We start from the raw sequence: 25,511 nt of genomic DNA, 5'->3' as shown, positions 1-25,511 counted from the left end.
GTAAGGATTTGGACTTCTGACTTAATGTCTCCCTGTGTGGCTTGGTGTCATACCTTGTTTTATAATGCTCCTGTGAAGCACCTTGGGACGTTTCATCACTTTAAATGCTATATAAATAAGTTGTTGTTGTTGAAAACATGAAATGTCACCATGGACCTCAAATGTTAGGCGGCATCTTGTGTCTTCCCCTGTGACGAGTTTGGTGGTGGATGGGCATTTAATCAGGGGGAGGGTGGCAGGCGGGACCTTGCAATCTTGCCCCCATGACCCCGATTAAGTCCATGGCAGGGAGGCCCACATCAGGAAGGGATATCCACTGCACTCCTCAGATTGCAAGGCACGATGGAGGAGTCCGTCTGCTATCAGTCTGAGGTGATAGCGCTGGCAAGCTGATGCACCGAGGTCAACACTGGCAGGATGGCGGCCGCCATGGAGACCTTGGTCCAGGACATCGCTCCTGCACTGCTGCGCGGGCTGAACTCCATCGCTGATGCCATAGTTGGCCCTCAACAGGGTCAACATGAGAGGGGTGTGGGGTAGCTCGATCTCACTCCAGCTGCCCCTTCTCCTCAAGGAGCCAGCCAGGGGCCTCGGGCACCCATAGGGAGGAGGACCAGCAGCTCGACACTCCGGGGCCATCCACCCAGGTGACTCCGGAAATGTCTGGCCGATTCAAATCCCCTCTTCCTGTGATTCCATCATCTCCAGCTCCATAGGCTGAGGAGGGTGAATCTGGTCTACAGCAGGATACCCAAAGCAGCTGGGGCCCTCCAGGTCTCAGCACTCTAGAGGACACCTGCCAAGGTAATCACAGACAGGAATTTCTCTTTGTCTATGGCTCCTTGTTATGATGAGCAGTGTTCATGTCATGTGAAACCTTGGTTCCTGCACAAGATAAAAGCAAGTGTCCCAGTCCAGGGCCTCCTTCCTGTGCAGCATGTAACCTTCAGAACAAAGTGATAGTTTGGCTTCACACTCACTGGACTCACCTCAATGGTGCTTGTCATTGCTGCCAGAATGTGGCGGGCAGGCATCATAGAGTTCCGTCATTCTCTCTGTGTACTCCTAAAACCCTTTGAAATGGGGCTGGTCCCCCATCTCTTCAGCCTCTGTGTCTGGTGACGGTGTGGTCCTGAAGGGTACAGGCGATGAAAGCTGCCAAAGGATCAGGTTCATTTAAAGTTTCATGGCTTCATCTCCAGAATATGACCCTAATCACAGAGCGCAAGAGTGCTGTCATCAGCAACACAGGAGTCAGACATTCACAGAGGCAATGTGAAGATCTATGGAGTGTCCTCACTGCATGCTTTCATCATCCTCCTGTGATCGAGCAATTATTAGGGCCTCCACTGCATTTCCATGACATGAGCCTGAGCACTGAGAGTATGTGTGCTGCCATCAGCCACATAGGAGTCAAACATTCACAGATGCAAGGTGAGGATGTCACGACTATCCTCACTGTATCTCGTCATCATCCTCCACGAATTTTGCAGCTATTAGGGCCCCATGAGCACGCCTGCCTCATCTGGCCAGTGCGATGGCCTCATCGTCTCCATCCCTGCCTTTGAAGACCACATCATCCTCATCCCCTTCGATATACTCCTCATCGGATGAAACGTGCAGCTCTTTCATCGCTGCCTCAGCCAGGTCCTCCCCTCCTTGGAGCGCCAGGTAGTGAAGGGCACAGCAAGCAACCATGATCAGTGACATCCTCTGGGGACTGTATTCAGTGCTCCACTGGACCTGTCGAGGTATCAGGACCTCATTTTCAATTGCCAATCGTTTGCTCCGCCATAGTCCGGGTTGTGGCATGAGCCTTGTTATACCGTTGCTCTGCTGCAGTCTGAGGCTGCCACATGTGCCAATCACCACGTCATCTGTGGGTAGCCCTTGCCCTCGAGGTGCCAACCTTGCAGCCTCTCTGGACCCTGGAAGATGTCAGTGATCTGAGACCTGCTGAGGATGTAGGAGTTGTGGACACTCCCTGGGAATCGTGCGCAGACCTGTAGGATGTGTTTGTGGTTGTCATACACCAGCTGAACAATCAGCGAGTGGAAGCCCTTGTGGTTGACGTACTGGAGCACTTGTTGCCACAGAAATCTGAGCGCCACTTGAGTGCATTCAATGGCACCCTGCACCTGTGGAAAACCTGAGATTGTCACAAATCCCAGCGCTTTTGCTTCCTGGCTTTCCTGATCCCAGTCAAAATGCACAAAGTTCTGTACCTCAGCGAAGATGGTGTCCATGACCACCTGGATACGCAAGTGGAGGTTTGCGAGATCCCGTATAGGTCACCTGTGGAGCTCTGGAAAGATCCACTGGTGTAAAAATTGAGCGCCGCGGTCACTTTCATGACCACTAGCAGTAGATGACCTCCATGTCCCCGTGGCAGCAAATCCTGCAGCGGGTGGCATATGTGACCAACCAGTTCCCTAGACATGCGCAGTCTCCGGCGACACTGGTTCTCAGTCGTCTGCAGGAATGACGAGCACCATCTATAGACCCTGGGTCTAGCGAGGCGCCTACAAGTGACGGCTCTCTGTGAATCTTCAGCTGCTTGTGCAGAAGGCCCTGCCAACGGGAGCAGAACATTTTGGCCCCAGTTGCAATGCATTGAACTAGATGCAACTATTTCAAAGGCTTTTACAATGAGCCCAACAGCGTAAAAATTAAAGTTTGTCAATTCACTGATTGTTAAGGGATTGTACTCTGGGTGCCTCAACACTGACAGCAACTGGATTTCCACATTATTTTGAGCATGTGCAGACTTCCAAAGTTGCTGTTGGTTTTCGGGAAGAAATGACAGCAAACACCTCATTACTATCTCAAAATTTGGGCCATTATATATCTGGAACCATTACTATTATCAGTAAATCTTGATCAATTGACTTTACATTGGAAAAGGAAGGAGAAAAGTTTAACTGGAAAAAGAGCCAAGAAAATGGAAAAGAAAATGAACTGCTGTGCGTTTTGTGCTTTCATATACAGAACTAAAACCTGTCTTGATTTTTGTTAGGTATGATGCCACCCAAAGGTAACATGAGAAAGAAGCTTCCTGATCCTCTCCCTGAGGGCTTGATCCTGATGGATTCTGAGAAGAAGCAGTGGAAGCTCGGGAAAATTATTGGTAAAGGTGGATGTGGGCTGATACACTTGGGTAAGGAAGCATAATGAACCATTTCATAACAATTTCTTTGTTGAGAAAGCCTGAGCCTTTAAAGGTGGTTTATCTAAAGCAAATGTTCATTATTAATATATCCCTTTCCCAATTGTTGCTTTGCACCAAAAAGCCAATTGAGGGAGCAAGAACAAGTGCAAGAAGTTTTGGAACTTCCTATCGCAGATCACCACAAAAAAAACTTAATCCATCCTAATATTTTAGTGCATCTGTGTTTTTGTTTTTATTTTTATGTCAATTAAGTTGCTAAGGTATTTGTTCTTGTACTGAACACAATAGAAAGCAAGTGGGTGAAGGCAAATGCCATTCTGCCCAGTGCAAGGTGCATTTTTCCTGGTATCTCATATTGCCATTATTAATCAATAGCTGTGTGTGAGGTATATCCTTAGTTAATTTTCATATTAGTTTATTAATTCATCTGTACAATCCATATGACCAAGACCATCACTTTAGCAATCAGAAACTGTAAATATAGTGAATAAATTCAGTCCAGAATAATGTACAATGTCATGTACCAGACTAAAAAATGGAAAGGAAAATTTATTTATTCATAATCAATAACTGAAATATTATCCATACAGTGGCATATTTGCACAAGTATAGTGAAATTCATCAGAGTTAAAGGGTGAGCCATGATGTTTAATAGTCACCATGTGAAACAAAGTCACCACAATATTCTGGACAGCTACACTATCACTTTCTCAGTGAAGGACCCCAATAGAGATGACCAAAATAGATCTAAATTGTTGCTGATTCCAAGATGCTGAGAATTTAATAAAGCCTCTTTTAGCTGAAAGAAATACATAGTGAATTAATCATTGTGTGTTCCTCCTGTATGGTCATTCTCCCAAAATGGCTGGTAAATGTAGTTTTTGTCTTTGATAATGGTGGATGTTTTCTGGCTAACTTGAATCAGTTGGAAATGATCAAACCAGCATAAAATATTGAGGAATTTCAAGTGCATGTTACATGAAGAGCAAATTCTTTTGCTGGTTTTAAAGACATTGTGCTGAATGTCGGTCCCACCCACAAGATCCTAGATTGAATTAATGCTTAATTGGTGCTTATTGTACTTATTTTCGGCCCTTTAAGGAGGCTCTTCAAATGAAACTGTGATTTTTAGGTGCAAAGGCACTATTAGGCACCTTTTCTACGTTTTTCAAATATTAAAGAATGTTTAATTTATTAAGAAACTGGCTAATATATACCAATGAAACTAGAAAATGGTTTATAGTTTTTTAAAAGCCATTTTCAGTTATTTAAAATGAGTTTACTTACATTTTAGACTGGATACTTATTAAAAATGCTGATATTTTTGTGATAAAATTATTTCTGGCTGTTTCAGTAAAATTGCATCAGGTTACCACTCTTAAACACATCAATGGATGTTTTTTAATACAAGGGGGGAAAATAAACAATTCCATTCCAAAACTCTGCCTTATTGAACTGGATCATGGAAATTTTTGCATCTGAGATTGTACAAATTAATTTGAACAGAAACTTGAACCATAAATTCACTTCAGAAAACCAGTGCAAGTTTCAGATTGTTTCAGTGCAGAGTGGGCCTGGGTTGCCAATTGCACCCAAAAAGGAAACTCTACCCCATTGTGTTTAGTTTTAGGTTGCTTCTCTGTCATGGGAGGGATAGGAAGGCCTTAAAGAGGGTTCTGTTGACACCTTGATTGAAATATCTGCTATATTATCAAAGTTTTAAAAAGTAAGATATGTATTTATATGAGAAATAAGGATACGCAAGGATGTAAGGAAAAGGAGGGAATTTAGATGAAGATTTGCTTGCACTAACAAAATGACACAGCAGGCTCGTTGGATTGAATAACCTACTCCAATTCTGCTCTTGTTTTGGTTCATATTTGGACATAATTGAAACATGTGGTTCCAACCTTATTTTTACAATTACCACTATCAGCATTACATTCAACAGGAATTTTAACAACTGAGATATACAGCAATAACAGGATTAATTACAAGTTTCTAATCTGATAGTCGATTGATTGTTTTCTCATTGTTTTACAAGCTGAGCATCAAGCAGGCCTTATAGAATTTGGGAATGGAGAACATGCTTTTTTTTTGTCTCGCCTGCTGGTGGTGAGGCCAGTTGTTGCATTACCACCAGCGCTTTGACTGAGATCAACTAACTTAGCACAGACCAGGGATCTAATTTTGGAATTCCGCTGCACTGCTTGATTGCAATTAATAATATGGTGTATTAAGGGAATTCCCTATTCTACAAACATTGTCTGCTTTCTGTGGAGTGAGCACACTGGAATGAAATATGCTTTGCAGGATGTTATTGCATGCTTTTGGCTTCATGAAGTAGCACAGAAAGTAAGTAGATGCTTACAAGTCTGTGAAGGTGAACTTGGCTAGTTTGACTTCTGGAGCTAGCATGAGAGTAGCTGGCAGTTGGGCTGCTAGTTCACTGTTAACCCTCAATTAGCAGTCCATTGATGAAGTTCTGTACCAATAATTAGTGTTTACTTTTGTTCTGATCCCTGTTTTATCTTGATATCTTCTAAATTATTTCTAGCTTCTCATGCAACAGAGAAGAATGTTGGGGATGATGCGGTATATGTCATCAAAGTAGTAAGTACTCTACTTTCAGAAATCTTTACACAATGATTCAATTAAAGTTTTAATCATCAACAACAACTTCTATTTATGTAGGGGGGAATTTTCCGTGTCCGTTGGGGGGTGCTTGGTGGCGTGAGTGGGCAATGTGGCGAGAAGGCCAAAAATCGGTTTTGTGACGTCGTGAAACCAGTTTGCAATCGTCCGCTCAGCCCGTCGAAGGCAGGCTGCGTTGCCGTCGGACATCGGGAACCTCGTTGTATTATATTTGCATATCATTATAGGCTAGCCTGCCGAACTCATCCCCCCCAAACTGGATCGTCCGCCCACGCCGGCGTGATTGCACGCCAACTTGTTTCACAATTGCACATAAGTGACGTTCGCCTGCTAAGCTGCACTGCACTCGGGACTTTGAGATTTGTTTGCCTATCTTGCTTTGGGCAGCACTCACAGTCATCAGCACCAGGCTTCGCTGACAGCACCGCGTCACTTTTAGGGGTCTCATGGGCAGGTCTCTATCTACCAGACCAGCCATAAGGCTTTGTACGGCTGCAGGGCAAGGGCTTGTTTGGGGAAGGGGGAGAGGTGGCCTCAGGCAAAGGAAGAGACTGCAGGCTGAGGGTTGTACTGAGGAAGGGGTAGCCCAAGGTTTGTGTGGGGCACAAGTTGATCTATGCAAGTGGCCTCAAAATGGTGTGGGCTAAGGAGGCAGTCTCCAGAGGAGATGAGGCCAGATGGAGATGTGAGGGTGTGTGTGAAAGAGTGTGTGGTGATGTCCCTTGAGCTGGCAGTGAGTGAGATGCCAGTGAATGTGCGATGAGCTTGAGTGTGAGAGTTTAGAGTGATGAGATGGTTGCCTTACCATGGCGGAATGGTTGAGATCAATCATCCTCTATCTGCCTTGGATGGCCAAACTCTTCTGTGCAGCATTGGCACTGATCACCACTGCCATTGCCTACCAAGCCGGAGTGGTAATGTTGCTGTCCCTCCTGCAGCCAGAGCGGGGGTAGAGGACACCACAGCGAGCCTCCACAGCATCCAAAAGGCGCTCGAAGGACTTGTCACTAAACCTAGGGGCTGCAGACCTCATGCCTTTCGGGCCATGCCTTATTTGCAGCAGTCTCAAGGCCCACCCGCCATCGAAACTCTGTGTTTCCCAGGAATGTATAATTAATGCAGTGGGTTTGGGACAATACGGTGTGAGAAGCCGCTATTGTGGCCAGCAGGTAAAATGTCGTTTCAGCTGCCCAGTACTGCACTTAGTGCAAACCTGGGACGATTCCGCCCATAGTGCCTTTAAAATAATAAAATGCCCCTGATCCTTCACCGGAGCATTATTAAACAAGATACCAAGACACATGTAGAGATATAAGGTCAGATGACCAAAAGCTTAGTCAAAGAGGTTTTAAGGAATGTCTTAAAAGCAGAGGTGGAGAGGTGAAAGGAGGGTATCCCAGAGCATGGGGCCTAGGAGCTAAGGTGCAGCCACCAATGGTGGAGCAATTAAAATCAGGAATACTCAAGAGGCCAGAATTAGAGGAGCGCAGATATCTTGGAGGTTGTGGGGCTGGAAGAGATTACTGATATAGAGAGGGGCAAGACCATGCAGAGATTTAAAAACAATAATGAGAGTTTTAACAAGATGTTGCTTGACCAGGAACCAATGTATGTCAGTGAGCACAGGGGTGATAGGTGAATGATACTTGGTGCGAGTTAAGACATCGACAGCAGAGTTTTGGACGACCTCAAGTTTACGGAGGGTGGAATGTGGGATGCTAGCCAGGTGTGTGTTGGAATAGTCTAGAGGTTACAAGGGCATGAATGAGGGTTTCAGCAGCAGATGAGCTGGGACAGGGGCAAAGTCAGGTGATGTTATGCTGCTCCTGGTGTGCCATTAAATTATATATTCCCAGCTTCCTTTGTCTCTCCTCATTGCTCAAGTTCCTGATGAGTTTAATATCGTACCACAATACTTCTCAAAAGCTAGCATATCCTCACAGTGGTATGTTGGCTGGAATTGTATACAGAACTCCAGATGGGGGGGCAAATCCCTGTTCTATACAGGTCAATTCTTACCCCAGCAATTTATGACCTATTCCCATGACTGTATACCACAAGGTCTTTCTTGTCTTCTTTACTGTTGAATTATACTGTGCTTATAATTTCACAAATTATCCACCAGTACTCTCAGGTTCTTCTCCTGTGCTACACCCTGTTTTTTTCTGCACTTTGTTTTATAATCTCGCTGAATATTCCCCCACTCCAGTTTCATGGCCTTGTAGTTTTTTCATGTTAAACAACATTTAGTTTTTATTAGCCCAAATACCTCTTCTCTCTAAATCTCTTTTGAATTTACTCAACTTTTTTCTTTTTGAAGTCCCGCCCAGTCTCATATCAGTAATCTCAGATAGCTGGGTTTCAAATCCTTTATGAGAAATATAAACAATATTGCCCCTAATACTAATGCTTGTGGCACCTTGCTAATTACCTTCTTGCAATTTAATTCCACAATTACACTGATGAAAACCAGTTTTACCTCTTGCCAATCTCTCAGCTCTTCACTGCTTCAGTGTTATCAGGGTGCTTGTCTGGCATCCGGTCTTGGATGAGCCATGACTTATTTCTGTTTAATAATGGAAAGACCAAAGCCACCATCTTCAGCCTCTGGAAAAACTCCACATCTTTACCTCTGATTTCATCTCCTTCTTTGACTGCTCTTACAGGCTGAAACAGACTGTGGCAACCTGGTCATCCTGTTTGACCATTAATTGACCTTCTAACCCGACAGCTCCCTGCATCCACAAAGTCCACACACTTACACTGCCATAAAATCACCTACCCCTGCCCTAACTACCACTTGTATCTTTGTCACATCCAGATTCAATTTCTCCAAGTTTCTCTTGGCTAACGTGATAACCTCCACCCAATGTTCCCACCAAACTGTACAGATGTGTGACCACGCAGCATCCTGAAAGACACCACGCAGGCTTTGTCCTTCAATGAATAATGCACGTGCATGGCCCTGCAAAGATTATTTAAAGGGACAGCGCATTGATAAAACTAGCCACACACCAGTAAATTGTAAAGGAGATATTGCCCCCACCCTTCTTAAGCTTCAGTTTATGCACAACTCTGCTGTCCAATTTGCCATTTACCCATTTCCTCCCTGACCTTCATTGATTCCTAATTCCCTAACACCTCAAATTAAAAATTCTTATCCTTGTAATCAAAACCCTCTATGGCTTTGCACCTCCAGCCCGACAACCCTCCCTGAATTCTCTATTTCTGGGCTCAGGCTTCCTGATTAAACCCTCCTTTCCCCATATCTTTTGTACCCATGCTTACAGTCACATGAGCTCCACACTTTGAAATTCACTTCCTGTCTTCCTCTCCTCTTTAACGCTCCATTACAATCCAATTCTTTGACCAAGTTTTTGATCAGCCTTCCTAAAATATCATTCTTTGTCTCAGCACCTGTTTTATCTTCTGCTCTGTGAAGCACCTTGAGATGTTTCTCTATGTTTAAACAGACTATATAAATGCAAGTCAGTGTTGATGCAGATGCATTTCCAATTATTCTTTACTTTTACTGATTGAGCTAATTTCAAATGTTCTCCAGAAGCTTTCACCTCTGCTCCCCCTCCACTTTGCAAGGGATTGCAGAATTTAACTTTATCTTTAGGAATACTGACAAGTGAGGGGCATGTAGTAGACAAGAGGAGGAAAATCTGGAGTTGACCCGCATTCTCTTATTCACTACCCTCTCCAATGACTATGCTGCAGATGAAACAGGTGCAGCACAGTCAGGTGCACTTTTTGTTGATTAAGATCACCCGATCGTGTAATGTATGAGGTGTGTAGGTCCAAATGTGATTGTATTCCTCCAGCATCTTACCCAAGTAGTTAGTTTTTTGAATGTGAATCTAGACAAAGGTCAATAGACTGTCAGACTGTAGTAACATCAGTCACAGCTAAGTCAGATCCTGTCTTGATTGACATGCCTATAAGTGTACTTTTCAACAGGAGTGGTCAGATCGGATTTGGGAATGTGGCGGTTTTGAACTAGGGATACTGAAGTCAATTATTGTGCCCGATCAGCTCCCTCAATATGGATCATGGTTTGAACCTTGGAGCTTCCTAGTTTGTATATCTCAGAACTACTTGATAAAATACTCACTTGTCCACAAGCAGAACCAGTTCATGAATAGATATGTTTGTTACTACTTCATATTACATGTAGAGCCATATGCTTATTTGATGTTAATTCTGTTATTTTTCTATATGAATGCTCTATTATAAGAGGTAATTCTTGGTTCCAGGAGGACCAGGATAATGGACCCTTGTTCACGGAGCTGAAATTTTATCAGAGAGCAGCGAAATCTGAGCACAGTAGGTACCTGTGATGTAGAGTATGCTAATTGCACATTTTATTTCTGAGACTGTACTTGTATGAATAAGTAGAAATTTAAGTACATTGTGATGCCTTTGTACATAGTAATTATATACATTTTTAAATTAGTGCTACAGTATGTTCAAGGCTAAAGTCCGCATATCATCATCTTCTTTATTCTGCAGCATATGAATGAGGAAAATAATTACTGATACATAACTGCAGTGCTACTATTAAGATAACAGGATTAAACAGGACACAGCAAAGGAATAAGCTAATATTTCATGTGCTCATCTAAAGAAAATACAGGTATTTTAATAGTGGGTTTTGTTTGTATATTCCTTTATCAGTAAAGAAATGGATGAAGGACCACCAGTTGAGTTTCTTGGGAATTCCTACTTACTGGGGATCAGGGTTGGTTGAACACAATGGGAAGAGGTGAGAAAGCCCCACATCTAATGTCAAGCTGCCGTAGATCAGCCCTATCTCTCTGAAACAATGACATGGTTTTAACCTTCTTTTTTGTCCTATATAGCTACAGATTCATGGTTTTAGACAGACTCGGCGTAGATTTGCAAAAACTGATGGAAGCAAGTCGGAACCGGCTGAGTAAAGCAACTGTTTTGAAGATAGGCAGTCAATTGGTAAGCAATTGGACACAAATGATGATTGTATCATATATTGTACGAATAGGAGGCCAGGATCACACTGAACTCCAGGCTTTGTTTACCACTGTAAATGAACTAAATACCTTAGTTCAAAATGAGCACCTGGGTTAATGAGACACACTGTGGGCAAAATCAAATGGGCTAGGGTAGCTGCTAATATAACACGGTAGACAGGCTCCTTTGTATTCCTACTCTTACATGGCCCATTCTTTATCCCTCCATTGGGTTGCAAAACTGAAAATGTTCTCAAAATGGTAGGTGGCTTCAGGAAGAAATGCATCATTGAGATAGTACTAAAACATAAATGAAGTCTGATACCTGTGATTTTGCTGAGTTCTCTAATTCAGTCAAGCCAGCAGCTCAGGTCCAAGAATTGCTCTCATCACCCTGGGCTTGAGCGGCTAAATATCAGGCAGAGATCCCAGTGTTCAGTAATCTCAGCTGAAAAGACAAAAGCCTTGTGATGGGTATGGTATGGTAGTCTTGTGCTTATGGTATTAGACTATAACCAAGAGCTTATAAATTGACTGTGGCAAGTTATGAAATTCAATTCAATAAATCTGGCAATTAGCATCAGAAAATAACAGTGAAAGTTGCCAGATTGCCGCTAAAATTGAATTGATTCACTAAGGACCTTCTGGGAAGGGAATCTTGCATCCCTGGCTGGTCAGGTCTGCATGTGATTCGAGTTTCGCGCTCTATTGTTGACTTTTAATGCCATTAGAATTCATTCCTTTAGGGTAAGGGGGGAATCCATATATCTGAAAATGTTGGAAGTTGTAAATTGTAGGGAACATTTATGGAAGTTTTGAAACTAGTTACTGAATTGTATTTTTGTGTGATAGCAATAGTGTGAAATGCCATTAATTATGCCTCCATGTTAGTAAGTTACAAGGCTGTTGCAAGTATTTTGAAAGTAATAGGTCCTGTAAATTCATTATGTCACAGTTGATTGTAGTTGTTGTATTAGAATCTTTTTAAAAATGAGGTCCGTAAAACTTCGATTTACTTAGAGGGCAGAATTTTGCCATTGGCAGGTGGGCCCGGCGGGGGGGCTTTTGGGAAGCCGATCATCGCCCGCGATTTCATGCTGGCGGGCCAATTAAGGTCTGCCCAGCGTGAAACGTGAGCGGCAGCGCTCAGCACTGCTGGTGCAGGGGGCAGGGGGAATACAAGCGGGCCGAGCGCAAACTTCGCGCATGCGTGCGAGTGAGCGCTTCATAATCTCCCTGAGGCACGGCGTTGTTAAAAAAAGAAAATGAAGAAAATAAAAATGTACTAAAACATGTCCTCTCATGTGACTCTGTCACATGAGGAGGGACATGTTATTAATTCAATTTTAAAACTTTTATTGTATTTTTATTTGCTTTTGGAAACCTCATTTTCGCCTGCCCGCCAACTGTAAGGTTGGACGGGCAGCGAAAAATTTCAAGTTAATTGATAACTTAATTGCCTTAACAGGCCTTTTAATTGTCAGCAGGCACGCTGCTAGCTCCGGCGCGCGCCCGCCAAACAAATTATCACGCAACTCGCGTTGGCGTCGGCACGCTCAACCGACATCAACGCGCGTCATTTCAGGCTCGAGTGGGTCGGGCATGCACCCACCCACCGAGTGAAAATTTCTGCCCAGACTAGGGGGAAAATGAAAAAAACAGTTCAATTAGAATGTTGCACATATATTAATTATGTATAAATGGTTAACACTCTTGAAGATTAAACGTAGGATGTGCTACATTACTGAGTCATAGGGCAGGTTTTTCGGGTCGCTGGGCAGGCGCGGCAGGCAGGTCCAGGGACGGCCAGGAAACGGCCTGCTGCCTGCAATTGGCTCCCGGCCGCGATTTCACGCGGGCTGGCCAATTAACGGCCAGCCAGTGTGAAAGGCGCGCTGAGAAGCTCAGCGCTGCTGGGCTCGGGGTGGGAGGAGGGTGAGCGCAAAAGTCTGCGCATGCATGATGGACCGCACACTGAAAGCCCCCTGAAGGCAGGGAGCTGCCTCAGGGAGCTGCAGAATATTAGAATCAAAAATAAAGATTCTGAAAATGTGAGAAACATGTCCCCACATAGGACTCACTCACATGAATATAAACGTAATAAAAATGGTCATAAATTTTTTTTTTAAGTTAATGTTGGAAACTTCATTCCGCCCATGGACGAGGTTTCCTAAAAAATTCAAAGGTCGCCTGGCTGACTTGCCCGCCCACCAACTGTAAAGTTGGATCGGCAGCGAAAAGTAGCTTTAAATTATTTGATTAATGGCCTTAATAGGCCTCTTAATTGTTGGCGGGCATGCTGCTGACTCTCGTGTGTGCCCGCCAACCGAAATATTGCACGAGTGCGCAATGACATCAGGACCCTCGCCTGATTTTATGTCCGACGGGCAGGCGGGCAATTTTATGCCCGGTCAGGTCTGGCACGCACCTGCCCGCCGGACGTAAAATCCGGCCCATACAGATCCTGAAATATGTTTTATTTGTGCTGAGATGCTGTCAGCCAGGGTTGCAGTGTACATGTTATGCCTCAGCATCTTTGACATAGCTTACTTCTGTGGACAACAATCCCGAGACCCGTGCTAGAGGTACACATATGTAGGAGCTGGGTGTGCTCTGGCTTCAGTTTGGGAATCTTTAAATTAACTCAGCAAACGTTCTTGTGTGTGGGTTTTTGCATGAGAAGAATAGCCTTTGTGAGGAATCAGAGGGCTACCTGATCCATGGAAACACACATTAACATGATTCACCAACTTTGCAAAGTTCTTATGCTAAAACTCTGAAAGTGAGGATGTAATCTAATTTAAATGTCACAGACATTGTAGCTATTTTGGTTTTGTTTTGGACATGACTAGCACAGTACCATCATGCTGAACTGCTAAATGTTTAGCTTTGGAAAGGTTTGTGATTAGCTGCGATTTTCAAATGGTCTCCAATTATGATTTCAACCTGTGATTAGAGAGTGTATGAGAAATCCAGTATCTCAGTGTTGTGCTGTTTAAAGTAACGTAACATTATCATGTGTAAAAAAAATATTTTGTTCCCTGTACCTTGTGGGCTGACATACACTTGTTTTTAAATTTATTCATTTATACAGCTTGATGTTTTGGAGTTTATTCATGAACATGAATACATCCATGGTGATATCAAGTCAGCAAACCTGCTTCTGGGCCTCAGAAATTACAAAGAGGTATTATACATCCATCTTGCTGATAACACAGTTATGTATGCTTATTTTATTTAATGAACAAAAGAGAAAAAAATAAGGTCATACAGAGCAAGTATGTAAGAGCAAAAGGTAAAAGATTTAGTGATGTGACTGATTTAGGAATCTCAACCATTTTCTTTTTCAAATCTGTGGAAGCTGCTAACAGTGGCCATTGAACATTTGTGCTCTGTTGAATATGAAAGATCTCTAATTGTTACATTTTCATAGTATTTACTCCATAAATATTCATAAGTTACAGATCTTATTGTCATGTTACATCTTGTACTGTAACATTCTGAAACTGGATTAGAAGTCAGGACTCGCGACCCCAGGAGAGCTGAGGGTGCTGGGTGCAGAGGCGGGCTGGGCTGAAGGCCTGCCTCGAGGCTTCGGCACTGTGTCTAAAAGATTTAAAAAATGAATAAAACATGAAACATCCCTCTAGTCCTCACCTCTCACCCCCTCCCTCACCCCCATACGCTCCCCATGCCTCATCCATGCCAACCCATGCCACCTCATGGCCCCACCAAACCCCATGGCTCCTCATGCGCCCATTTCCTGGGGTGACCCTGGGATTTGTTATTCACAATTCCATTGTCCTAGAGAGGTTCCTTTTAATATAAGGCGCCTAATAGTATGTTAAGTTCTTTGTTCAAACCATGGAGAGAAGCCCACCCTTATTGTGCCCCTTTAGCATGCTAAGGATTGTTTCCCATATCTCATTCTATGTTGTTTCCCTGATCGGTTTCATACACCATTCCCTAGGATCAAACCAGCCTTCAATCTTACTGTTCAATCGACATCCTCCCTGTCCGCTGCTGTCTATTACCAGTTGTTTCAGCTCAGAGCTGCCCATAGGCCAGCCATCCAGTCTGACTCTTCTACCCCATTAACAAACTTTTACCAAAGAATGATTTACCATAGGAACAGTTACAAAACCACCTCTTATTCTATTTTCACACATTGGTTAACTGATGTGTTTTAGCAAACAGCTTTGTTAAACAAGGTTATAAACAATCCTAACACAACTTTATAGTATGGTTGTTTATTTAGACATCTACCCAGTTACTTTTCCATTGTTGCTGAAGCACCATCTGGCCATGCCCCATCTTCTGGGTTATTGGTTTCCCTACACACAGGGCAATTGTCATGTGTCAAAATACTCATTCCACTTGTTTCTAATAAAACAAAACTTACAGCATCAATCTAACCCTGTGCTTTATTCCAAGCTGCATATCAAACACACATTCCTAATTTCTAACAATTCCCACTAAACTACTGACCGCCCAACTTCCTCCTCCTGGCCTTCTTGTTAGTGATTTTATTAATGGTTTTCCATTCAGCTGTTGTTCCTATCTCCTTTAAATCTGCTGTCATCACCCGTCTCCTTAAAAAAAAACAATTCTTGACCCCACTGTCCGTACCACTTTCCAATCTCCAAACTCACCTTCCTCCGCAAAGTCCTGGAATATGTCGTCATCTCCCAAGTCGGTGCCCGTATTTCCTGGAACACCATGATTGAAACCCTCCATTCAGGTTTCTGCCCTTGTTTGTATTTAAACTGATCACTAATCTGTAAATTGGTGTCACAACACGCTGGTATAGGAAAATCATGTACTGAATAGTGACGGGACATGAGATTTGCACACCATGGCCAGGATTTTATGATCCCGCCACTGTGTGTCTCTCCCTGGCGGATGCGGCGATGCATTTAAATCTCCATTCAGTTTGGCGGGACCGTAATATCCAGCCGGGCGGGAGGGGCTGTAAAATCCTGGCCCATGATTTGATGAGTTTCTCCCCTCACTTATAACATCATTGGAAAGGATGAACAAAGCAGCTTCTCAGCACAGAAAACAGATTTGATTGGAAAGTCTGCGGTTCTGATGTAGAAAATAACATAATAACAATGTTGCTTTCAAAATAACATCCTTTTCATTTTATTGCTTTTAAATGTTTCAGATTTATCTAGCAGATTATGGACTTGCTTTCAGGTACTATCCAAATGGATCTCACAAACAGTATAAGGAGAATCCCAAGAAAGGTCACAATGGAACCATTGAATTTACTAGTATAGATGCTCACAAAGGTGTAGGTAAGAATGACACCCATTTAATTACTGTACAATTAGTGATGTAGACTGCCAGTTTGGGGTAGGATTTATATTATTTGACTTGTAACCTGACACTTTAATCCAACCAGCCTAGCTACACTGGTTACACTGCAGTATGGGTTATGAAAGCTTATAGCTGACCCAGCAGGAAATGGTACCATCCATAAAACACCAATACTGTACTTCTCTAGTAATACAGCTCTATAATAATGTTGTAAATAATGACATTGTCATTTGATTTGCTTGCTTCCAAATTCGATTGCATTATTTTAGCTCTTTTGTCCAGCCGGTCAGCTAGGGATTGATTTCAAAAGTTTCTCTAGTGTAAATCATTTTGAAAGTCTTGGAGTAAGAAACATTTACTTTCAAAAAGGCAAGCTTCAGTAGAATGACAGGTGAACTCAAATAAGTTAACTGTGAGATACCACTGAATGATAACTCAGCTGAGGGGGAATGGAATTTTTTTTAAAATATGATATTGAAAATGCAAGATAAGTACCCAAGAAAAGTAAATATAAGCTAAAGAAGCACTCACTAAATTGGAGATGCCAATTAAAATGAAAATAAGAAGTTATGCAATGCCTACAGGGATAAAGGGGAAACTTTGAGGAAAGCTGTGATTGCATGGAACCTGGAAGTTCATATATGGGGTTCTTTTAATGGTTTTGGTGGGGGAGGGCTACTGAGTTATTGAAATCACAGGGGGCTATTATATGATCTATCTATTTGTTGAGGGTGAGGTGGGGGCAGGAAGTAATTTTAGGGAGAGCAGTGGGGCCAGGGCCCGAAGGCCATGACAACTGGATTCCTGATCCCTTTAGGAGAGGCTTTGCACAAACCTTTATTCTGCGCTTGCAGCTGCATGCTGTCACAAATCATTATTTTAAGATAAGCAACAATATGGATACAGTGTTGTGCTTGGGGCTAATGTTATGTGACACTTCTTTATAAATCATAATGCCAGCCCTGAATGTAACCGGTGTGTAGGTGAATGTTGACACTTTTATGATGCAATTTCCTAATTCAGATAGTGTGACCTAGGACTTTTCAATGCATTTTGAAATGGAATGCTGAGTCCTAGTCTGTAATTTTAATGTCTAATAGAATTTCTAGATATATGTTCTGGTGTAGTTTCTCATAAATGATGGAATCACCTATCCTGAAATGAGTTTGTGTATTTAAATGAGGCTGTAATGATGTGATACAACAATCCCATTTTCCATTGAGCCTGCAGGAGACATTTTAAAGAGCCAAATACAGATTTAAAAACTTTGCAGGTTCCTCACTTCTCCGTGGGCAGGATTTTTGGGACATCGGGCGGGCGCAGTAGGTGGGCCTGGGAGCAGCTGGGAAACGGGCCGCTGCCTGAGATCAGCCCCCGACTGTGATTTCACGCTGGCTGGCCAACCAACTGCCATCCAGTGTGAAACGTGCACTGAAAGGCTCAGCGCTGCTGGGGTGGGGGCAGGAGGAGAGCGAGCACTGAAGTCTGTGCTGGCATGGGGGGAGCGCACAATGAAAAGCTCCCTGAAGGCAGAGAGCTGCCTCAGGGAGCTGAAGAATTTAAAACCAAGAAATAAGGGTGTAAAAATGTCGAAAAAAATGTCCACACATCGGACTCACCGAAACATACAGATAATAAAAATTCTGCCCAAACATTTTTATTTTTCTTAATTTATATTGGAAACTTCATCCTGCCCTTGGATGAGGTTTCCTCAAAAATCTGAAGGTCGCCTGGCCAATTCACCCGCCCGCCAACCGTAATATTGGATGGGCAGCGAAAAATCACTGCTAATTGAAACTTCAGTGGCCTTAATGGGCCTCTTAATTGTCGGTGGGTGTGCGTGAGACCCAGCAGCATGCCCGCTAACTGAAATATCGTGCAAGTGTGCGATGATGTCGGGACGCTCACCCGGAGTCATCGCGCGCTATTTTATGCCCGGTCGGGTCAGCCTGCGGGATGTAAAATTCTGCCCCATAGATTTTGAAATTATTTTAATTATTAACTTTTTCTCCTGCTAATTACATTGCCATTTACCATTATGCTGATCATCATGGGGTTGTTTCTCCCCCTTGCCTCTTAATCTCTTAATACAGGGTGCAAACTGGGTTTTCTATGGTACCTTCACTTGTATATATATATATCTCTACAAACATATAAATATATAAAGAAGATGGGCAACAGAACTGATGTAGATTAGTGAGGCTGCAGTGCATGTGTATACTATGTGTTAGTTGGTACCTCACCTCCACATCTGAGATCACAGACAGGTGCTTCCACCTGCATTTGCCTGAGCAGGAAAAGCACAGCAGCCTGAAGAGGATGTGGAATAAACCCTTTTTTCTGGCTGCAAGGCACACTAGTGCCGCACTGCTACTGAACACCATTTCTTCAAAACCACATTTGATTAACCTATGGACGTTTTCTCTTTCCTGTTACTGGCATATTATACGAACATACGAACAAGGAGCAGGAGTAGGCCATTCAGCCCCTCAAGCCTGCTCTGCCATTTAATAATATCATGGCTGACCTGATAGTAATTTGAAATCTGCATCCCACCTACCCCTGTTAACCTATCACCCCCTTGCTTACCAAGAGTCTATCCACCTCTGCCTTAAAAATATTCAAAGACTCTGCTTCCACCGCCTTTTCAGGAACAGAGTTTCAAAGACTCACAACCCTCTGAGTGAAAAAAGTTTGCTTCATCCCTGTTTTAAATGGGCGACCCCTTATTTTTAAACAGTGACCCCTAGTTCTAGACTCTCCCACAAGAGGAAACATCCTCTCCACATCCACCCTGTCAAGGCCCCTCAGGATCTTAGATGTTTCAATCAAGTCGCCTCTTACTCTTCTAAACTCCAGCAGGTACAAGCCTAGCCTGTCCAACCTTTCCTCATAAGACAACCCACCCATTCCAGGTATTAGCCTAGTAAACCTTTTCTGAACTGCTTCCAACACAGTTACATCCTTCCTTAAAAAGACCCATTTATGCCTACTCTCTGCTTTCTGTCAGCCAGCCAATCTTCTATCCATGCCAATATATTACCCCTTATACCATGAGCTTTTATTTTCTGCAATAACCTTTGCTGTGGCACTTTATCAAATGCCTTTTGGAAATCTAAGTACAGTACATCCACTCCACAGCATATGTTACTTCCTCAAAGAACTCCAATAAGTTGGTAAAACAAGATTTCCCTTTCACAACACCATGTTGACTCTGCCTGATGACTTTGAGCTTAAGTGCCCTGCTATAACTTCTTTAATGATAGTTTCTAACATTTTCCCTACGACAGATGTTAAGCTAACTAGCCTATAGTTTCCCGCTTTCTATCTCCCTCCCTTTTTGAATAATGGAGTTACATTTTGTATCTTCCAATCTAATTGGACCTTCCCTGAATCTAGGGAATTTTGGAAAATTAAAACTAATGCATCAACTATCTCACCAGCCACTTCTTTTGCGACCCTAGGATGAAGTCCATCAGGACGTGGGCTCTTGTCAGCCCGCAGCTCCAACAATTTACTCAGTACCACTTCTCTGGTGGTTGTAATTTTTCTGAGTTCCTCCCTCCCTTCCATTTCCTGGGACAGGATTTTTAGGTCAGTGTGCAGGTGCAATCGGCAGGCCCGGGAACGGCCGGGGAATGGACCGCCACCCGCAATCGGATCGTGACTGTGATTTCACACAGGTTGGCCAGTTAATGGCCAGACATCGTGAAACGTACGCTGAAATGCTCAGCGTTGCCGGGGTGGAGGCGGGAGGAGGGTGGGTACGGGGGAGCGTGGAATGAAAGCTCCCTGAAGATAGAGAGCTGCCTCAGGGAGCTGAAGAATTTAAAAGCAATAAATAAAGATTTTAAAATCCAGAAAAAAATGTCCACGCATCAGTCACCTGAACATATACATGATGAAAATTCTGTCCATACGTTTGGATTTTTACGAACAATTAATAACAGAAACCTCATCCTGTCCTTGGATTAGGTTTCATCAAAAATGCAAAGTCTGCCTGGCAGATTCACCCGTCCGCCAACTGTAAGGTTGGAAGGACCACAAAAAATCGGGGACAGTCGGAACTTTAATGGGCTTAATTGGCCTCTTGGTTGTCAGCGAGCGCATTCCCAACTCTGCCTGCCCGCTGTCCGAAATATCACTTGAGCATGGGATGACATCGGGACACTTGCCCGACGTCATCATGCGCTATTTTATGCTCGAACTTGTGCCTGCACGCCAAACTAAAAATTCTGCCCCTGGTTTATAGCTGCTTCTAGGATGTTACTTGTATCCTCTATAGTGAAAACTGATGCAAAATGTCTGTTCAATTCATCTGCCATCTCCTTGTTTTCCATTATCAACTCACCAGACTCACTTTCTATAGGTCCAATGCTCATTTTGTTAACTTGTTTCTTACTATCTTTTTTATATTCCTGGCAAGTTTTCTCTCATACTCTAATTTTTCCCTCCTTATTAGTCTTTTAGTCATTCTCTGCTGTTCCTTATATTCTGTCCAATCTTCTGACCTACCACCTATCTTTGCACAATTATATGCTTTTCCTTTAAGTTTGATACTATTTTTATCTTTTCTAATTAACCATGGATGGTGTGTCCATCCCTTGGACTTTTTCTTACTCGTTGCAATGTATCTATTCTGTGCATTTTGAAATATCCCCCTAAATATTAGCCACTGCATCGCTATTGACCCATCCCTTAACCATTTTGCCAATTCACTTTAGCCAGTTCAGCTTTCGTGCCCTCATAATTGCCCTTATTTAAGATCAAAAACATAAGCTTGGACCCACTCCTCTCTTCCTCAAACTGACTAAAATTCAATCATATTGTGGTTGCTGCTACCTAGGGCCTCCTTCACTATGAGATCATTAATTACTCCCATCTCATTGCACAATAGTATGGTTGTCATCCATAGGTATTGTCATCTGCAGAAGATTTCCTGTGCACAACAACCAACATAATTCATCAAAGCCACATCTCAGTCATTTACAAACGTTACCCAGAAAAATTCCGTAACCATCATTTTCATCAAAACCATTGTGTGTTTTTAAATGTTTCCCATGTCCTGTGTGAAGTATAAATTCTTAACTGTAATTCAGAGTTCCTCCTTGGTGCTACTGGAGTAGCAGGAGACCATGAATTGGTTTGACATCCTGAGACAGATGTTGCCCTAATCTCATAGTGGCTAGGTTCTGAAATGGATCTGCTTTAGGTTACACAATTTGTGTGTTGCTGTCTTGTTTCTGCTACATGCGGGCGTTTGCCTGAGCTAGCAGGTAAGTATGAATGTGCTGCTATTCTGAGAGGCAACCTCGTAACGTAATCTCATTCCTGACATGCCACTCTTATCAGGCACTGAGACATTGACATTGACAAAGCAGGTCTAATGGGACCAATGTGATCTGCGAAACAAAGTGGGCTAATTGACTATCTCAGCTGCAATTGCTTGGTGGCACTAAGAGATAGTTATCTCCAATTTGGCACACCAAGCAACAGCCTTGATGACTCAAAGACTTGGCTTTATGCAACATATTCCATGACCTTGGTACTTCCCAAAGTGCTTTAGAACTAATGGAGTAATTTTAAAGTGTAGTCACTGTTGTAATGTAGGAATTTTTTCAGGGACTACCCCGATAGAATATCCAAGCCATAGTGTACTTGTAAGTAGGTGTCTCATATTGGGTTAGGTAGAGTTCCACAGAGGCTAGTGTTTGGGTCTCTTTTGTTTCTGCACTACAGAAAATCAGGATGTCAAGACAAATTGTAAGCTCATAAACTTTGGAAGCACCTCAAAAATAGGCATGTCATAATCATAAATTGTGGCTGCAAATTCGCCCAGAGATTTACATACTTGGGCTGGATTTTACCAGCCATTGAGGGATAGACAGGGAGGCAGAGGGCCAGTAAAATGGCGAGGAAAGGTGGGCATTTGTGTGCCCATCATCTTCCCCACCGCCATGTCATCTTTCCAGCAGCAGGGAAGGTGGTGGGCTGCCCTCCTGTCCAGAGGCCAATTGAACCACTTAAGTGATCAATTAAAGGCCTCCTCTCGGCTGCCATTGGCATTTTACCAGTGGTGGGTGTGCCCTCTTGTCACATGGGGTGACCGCCTGGTGAACCCTGGTGGCCTTCTTCTGGGCTTTGGTGTGGGGGCCCTCCTAATTGAAAACTCTGTGGCCCATGGAGGGGACTCTCGGTGGCAATGGCAACACCACCATGCACTCACCACCATTCCTCGCTGGGACCTGTCCAACTGGCTCTAGCGACCCCAGACCCTACTCATCTCATTGAGAGGATGGTGTCCATCACTGCGTCCACTCAGCTAAGTGCAGTCCCAGCAGTGGCCACTGTTCCCAGTGGCACTGCTAAGACTGAAGACTGCCAGCTGATTTGTCAGTAACACTTAAGAGGCGGATCTAATTCTTTAAAGAGGCAGAGCCCCAACAGTAACTAACGAGTTGCCAGATGGGACTAAAATGCAGCTGGGGTTGCATAAACAGCCAGGGCAAGATTGCCCTCGGCTTTTGGGCCCATTGACGAGGCACTTTCTGCCCTGACTTAATTAAGTCCGATTGAGTGCAATTGCCTAAAAAAAATATATATTCTTGGGTTAAAGCCTCCAATGTCATTCCCTTTCTCTTGATGATAATAAAAAAAGTAGGCAACCCGGCTTCAATGCACAGACTTCTGGTTTTACCAGAGCTGGGTTGGTGGAATCGGCGCTCAACCTGGCCGCGGGGGGTAGATGACCAAAGTATTCTAAGGCTGGGTGCCTCCATTTTTATGTGAAGTTTTATTTTTCATAGCTGGAGGCTGGTTTTCCTGGTCCTTGGAGGGAGTTAAAAAAAAGCCAGATTTACAACACTAATAGTGGATCAGGAAGAGTAGTAATGCATTCCCCTGGTCCACCCAGGTTCCCTGTTTACCCCAGCATGATCAGAGCGCCAGGGATTGCCAGTCCACCTGATGTTGTTGGAGTTACTCCCCTTGCCTCCATTCTGCTTCTATTAAGCTAACTGGCATTCAGATGGGAAACCTGTTGAAAAGATTTTAAATGGATTCTCCTACTGTTAATTTCAGCAAGATCTGCAAGAAACTATTGTGGATGGGTTTTGCAAATCACCCCACTCACCCTACTCTATTTCCACCTCAGGGCCAATGACTCCTAGCTTGCACTTTCTTTTGTCTTTACTGCCAGAGTAATGGACTATGATGGGCTGCAGGTGGAGTAACTGTGCTAATGACTATGTGTACAGTGGTAAAGATTGAGTGGGGTAGGAATGGTCATGGAATATGTAGCATGTTACATGTGGAGTTATGCATGTTAATGTATTTTCATTTACATGTTAAGGTTTGTTAATGCCATGTCAATTACATTGTTAAGGTTAAGAAAAGCAGGTGATTGGCATTAATTATTTTTGAGCACATATAAATAGGGAATAGCTGAGACACTGGGTTGAGTGGGAGGAGAGCTGTGAGACTGAACAAGTCAATAAACTCTCAGTAAAGAAAAGCTCTGTGTCTTGGTTTCAACTTCACTAGCCAGCTTATATCCTACTAACAATGCAGGGAAAGACTTAGTGCTTTCACAAATATCAGAAAATTTCGGAGGCATGGAAGGGAGGGAAGGAGGAATAGCTTATTTGTCCAGCCTTACATTGTAAATTATCAACAGTATCTGGTTGGAACCAGGTGCTTTCACACCTCTAAGTGAAGCAGTGCCCTACAAAGTACAATATGTTGTGACAAAAATGAGTAAAGCTCTGAATACAAAAGCAATGTTCTACGGAAGCTGGAGAATCTGAAATAAAAACAAAATCCTGGAAATACTCATCAGAAGGTCATCGACCTGAAACATTGACTCTGTTTTTCTCTCCACAGATGCTGCCTCACCTAAGTATTTCCAGCATTTTCTATTAGTAAATCTCCACTTTTGTTATAGACTTCTTGACTCATAGGCCGGAATCTTCCAGCCCCACACGCTGGTGGGATCTTCTGGTCCTGTTGATGTGAATGGGGATTTCAGGGGCTCGCTGGCCTTGCTGTGGGGGAACCCATTGCTGGGGGCTGGAAGATTCCGGCCATAGTGTGAAAAAGGCACTGTGTGCATAAATGAAAGGATATAGAAAAAATTATGGATACCTCAGGCAGATTCAATTAGAGATAATTACATATTTTCATTTTCTTTCTAAGTTTACCATTTTTCCCATTCATCACAATTTAAACTAATATTGTTTTATGTGTTGGTTGGGAATGTTTCCGAGACTTAGTGTTCAGTGTTTTTAACATGCAACAACTCTGGAACGAACATTTTCTATTATAATATTATAATTGTCTAACTTCATTTGGTAGTATGAATAGGATTAGCAATACTAAAGAAATAATGACTTTTGCATGACATGTGCCTCTGATAAAATAACCTTCAATTAAAACGTCTCTGAAATTCAGCTAATCATGTGTCGGCACTCTTTTAGTGTGAAGTGCTGTACAGACACTCCACACCAAAGTTATTTGACTAAAGTGTCATTTGAAAATGTGACACGCACAGAATATAGCTTTAACAATGCCAGATACTGCCACTTGACTAGCTCCACCAATTAACACTAATTAGCAATGAACATGAGCAAACTACTATATGTCTACTGTTATTACACGTAGGAATCAATATTTGAATATGTGATGCTCATAGTCCCACTGAGCAGTGGGCAGTGTCCTCCCCCTTCATCATTGAGCATTAATGCTGGCGCACGTAGTGTGGCATAATGCAGTTGCAAAATGCTGGCGTTGCTGAGTATCTCTACCCATATCTATGCCCGTATTTGTGTACTAGGTTCACTGGGCAGAATCTAATTTGGGCAGAATCTAATTCAGGCGACAGGGGTCTCACCACCGCTAGAGAGCCAGTAAGAACCTTGCACCGCCTCTGTTGGGGAAGGCCCACCATATCAAGGGCCTATCAGGCACTTAACTGGCCAGCAATGGGCCTTCTCTTGGATTTAGGACTGTGGGGGTGTAAATCCCGCCCCCTGAGAGTTGCCAGCTAATCAGAGGTTTGCAGCGACCCTTACAGGCAGTGCCACTGGGAGCAGTGGCAGCCATTGGTAATGTACCTACTGTTGTAGAAAGTGCTAGGCCAGGATTCTAGCAAGGAAGAGCCACACGCGTATCAGGGTATCTACTTAAAAACGAGTTTATTTACACTATTTACAGTATGTATATAGTGAGTTATTGGGAAGGCATATCTCCCCTCATGGCTGCCTGTCTGCTCCCTACAGTATCTCACACACAACTGCCTGATGTCAGTGTCACATCATTATGTGCCCCTTAGATTAGAATATCCATTTTGTTAACCCTTTATACTACATCTACCA

General features: G+C 43.2%; 1 protein-coding gene across 6 annotated transcripts in view; it reads left to right on the top strand.

The window, feature by feature from the left end:
• Positions 1–25,511, top strand: part of LOC144689658 (serine/threonine-protein kinase VRK1-like) — a 100,185-nt gene that overhangs the window by 1,927 nt on the left and 72,747 nt on the right. For 3 of the 6 annotated variants that reach the window (XM_078556916.1, XM_078556918.1, XM_078556917.1), the window contains exons 2-8: positions 3,017–3,157; positions 5,727–5,782; positions 10,087–10,156; positions 10,508–10,595; positions 10,693–10,801; positions 13,913–14,005; positions 15,986–16,118. In XM_078556916.1, the coding sequence (XP_078413042.1) occupies positions 3,019–3,157; positions 5,727–5,782; positions 10,087–10,156; positions 10,508–10,595; positions 10,693–10,801; positions 13,913–14,005; positions 15,986–16,118 (688 nt within the window). In that variant the 5' untranslated portion in view covers positions 3,017–3,018. Of the gene's footprint in view, positions 1–3,016; positions 3,158–5,726; positions 5,783–10,086; positions 10,157–10,507; positions 10,596–10,692; positions 10,802–13,912; positions 14,006–15,985; positions 16,119–25,511 lie in introns of those variants that run through there. The other 3 variants (XM_078556919.1, XM_078556921.1, XM_078556920.1) reach the window with 3 other exon arrangements.

This window comes from Cetorhinus maximus, chromosome 14, assembly GCF_964194155.1.
Source record: "Cetorhinus maximus chromosome 14, sCetMax3.hap1.1, whole genome shotgun sequence".
In the NCBI taxonomy this organism is placed as follows: Eukaryota; Metazoa; Chordata; class Chondrichthyes; order Lamniformes; family Cetorhinidae; genus Cetorhinus; species Cetorhinus maximus.
This window is presented reverse-complemented; position numbering and strand designations above follow the sequence as displayed.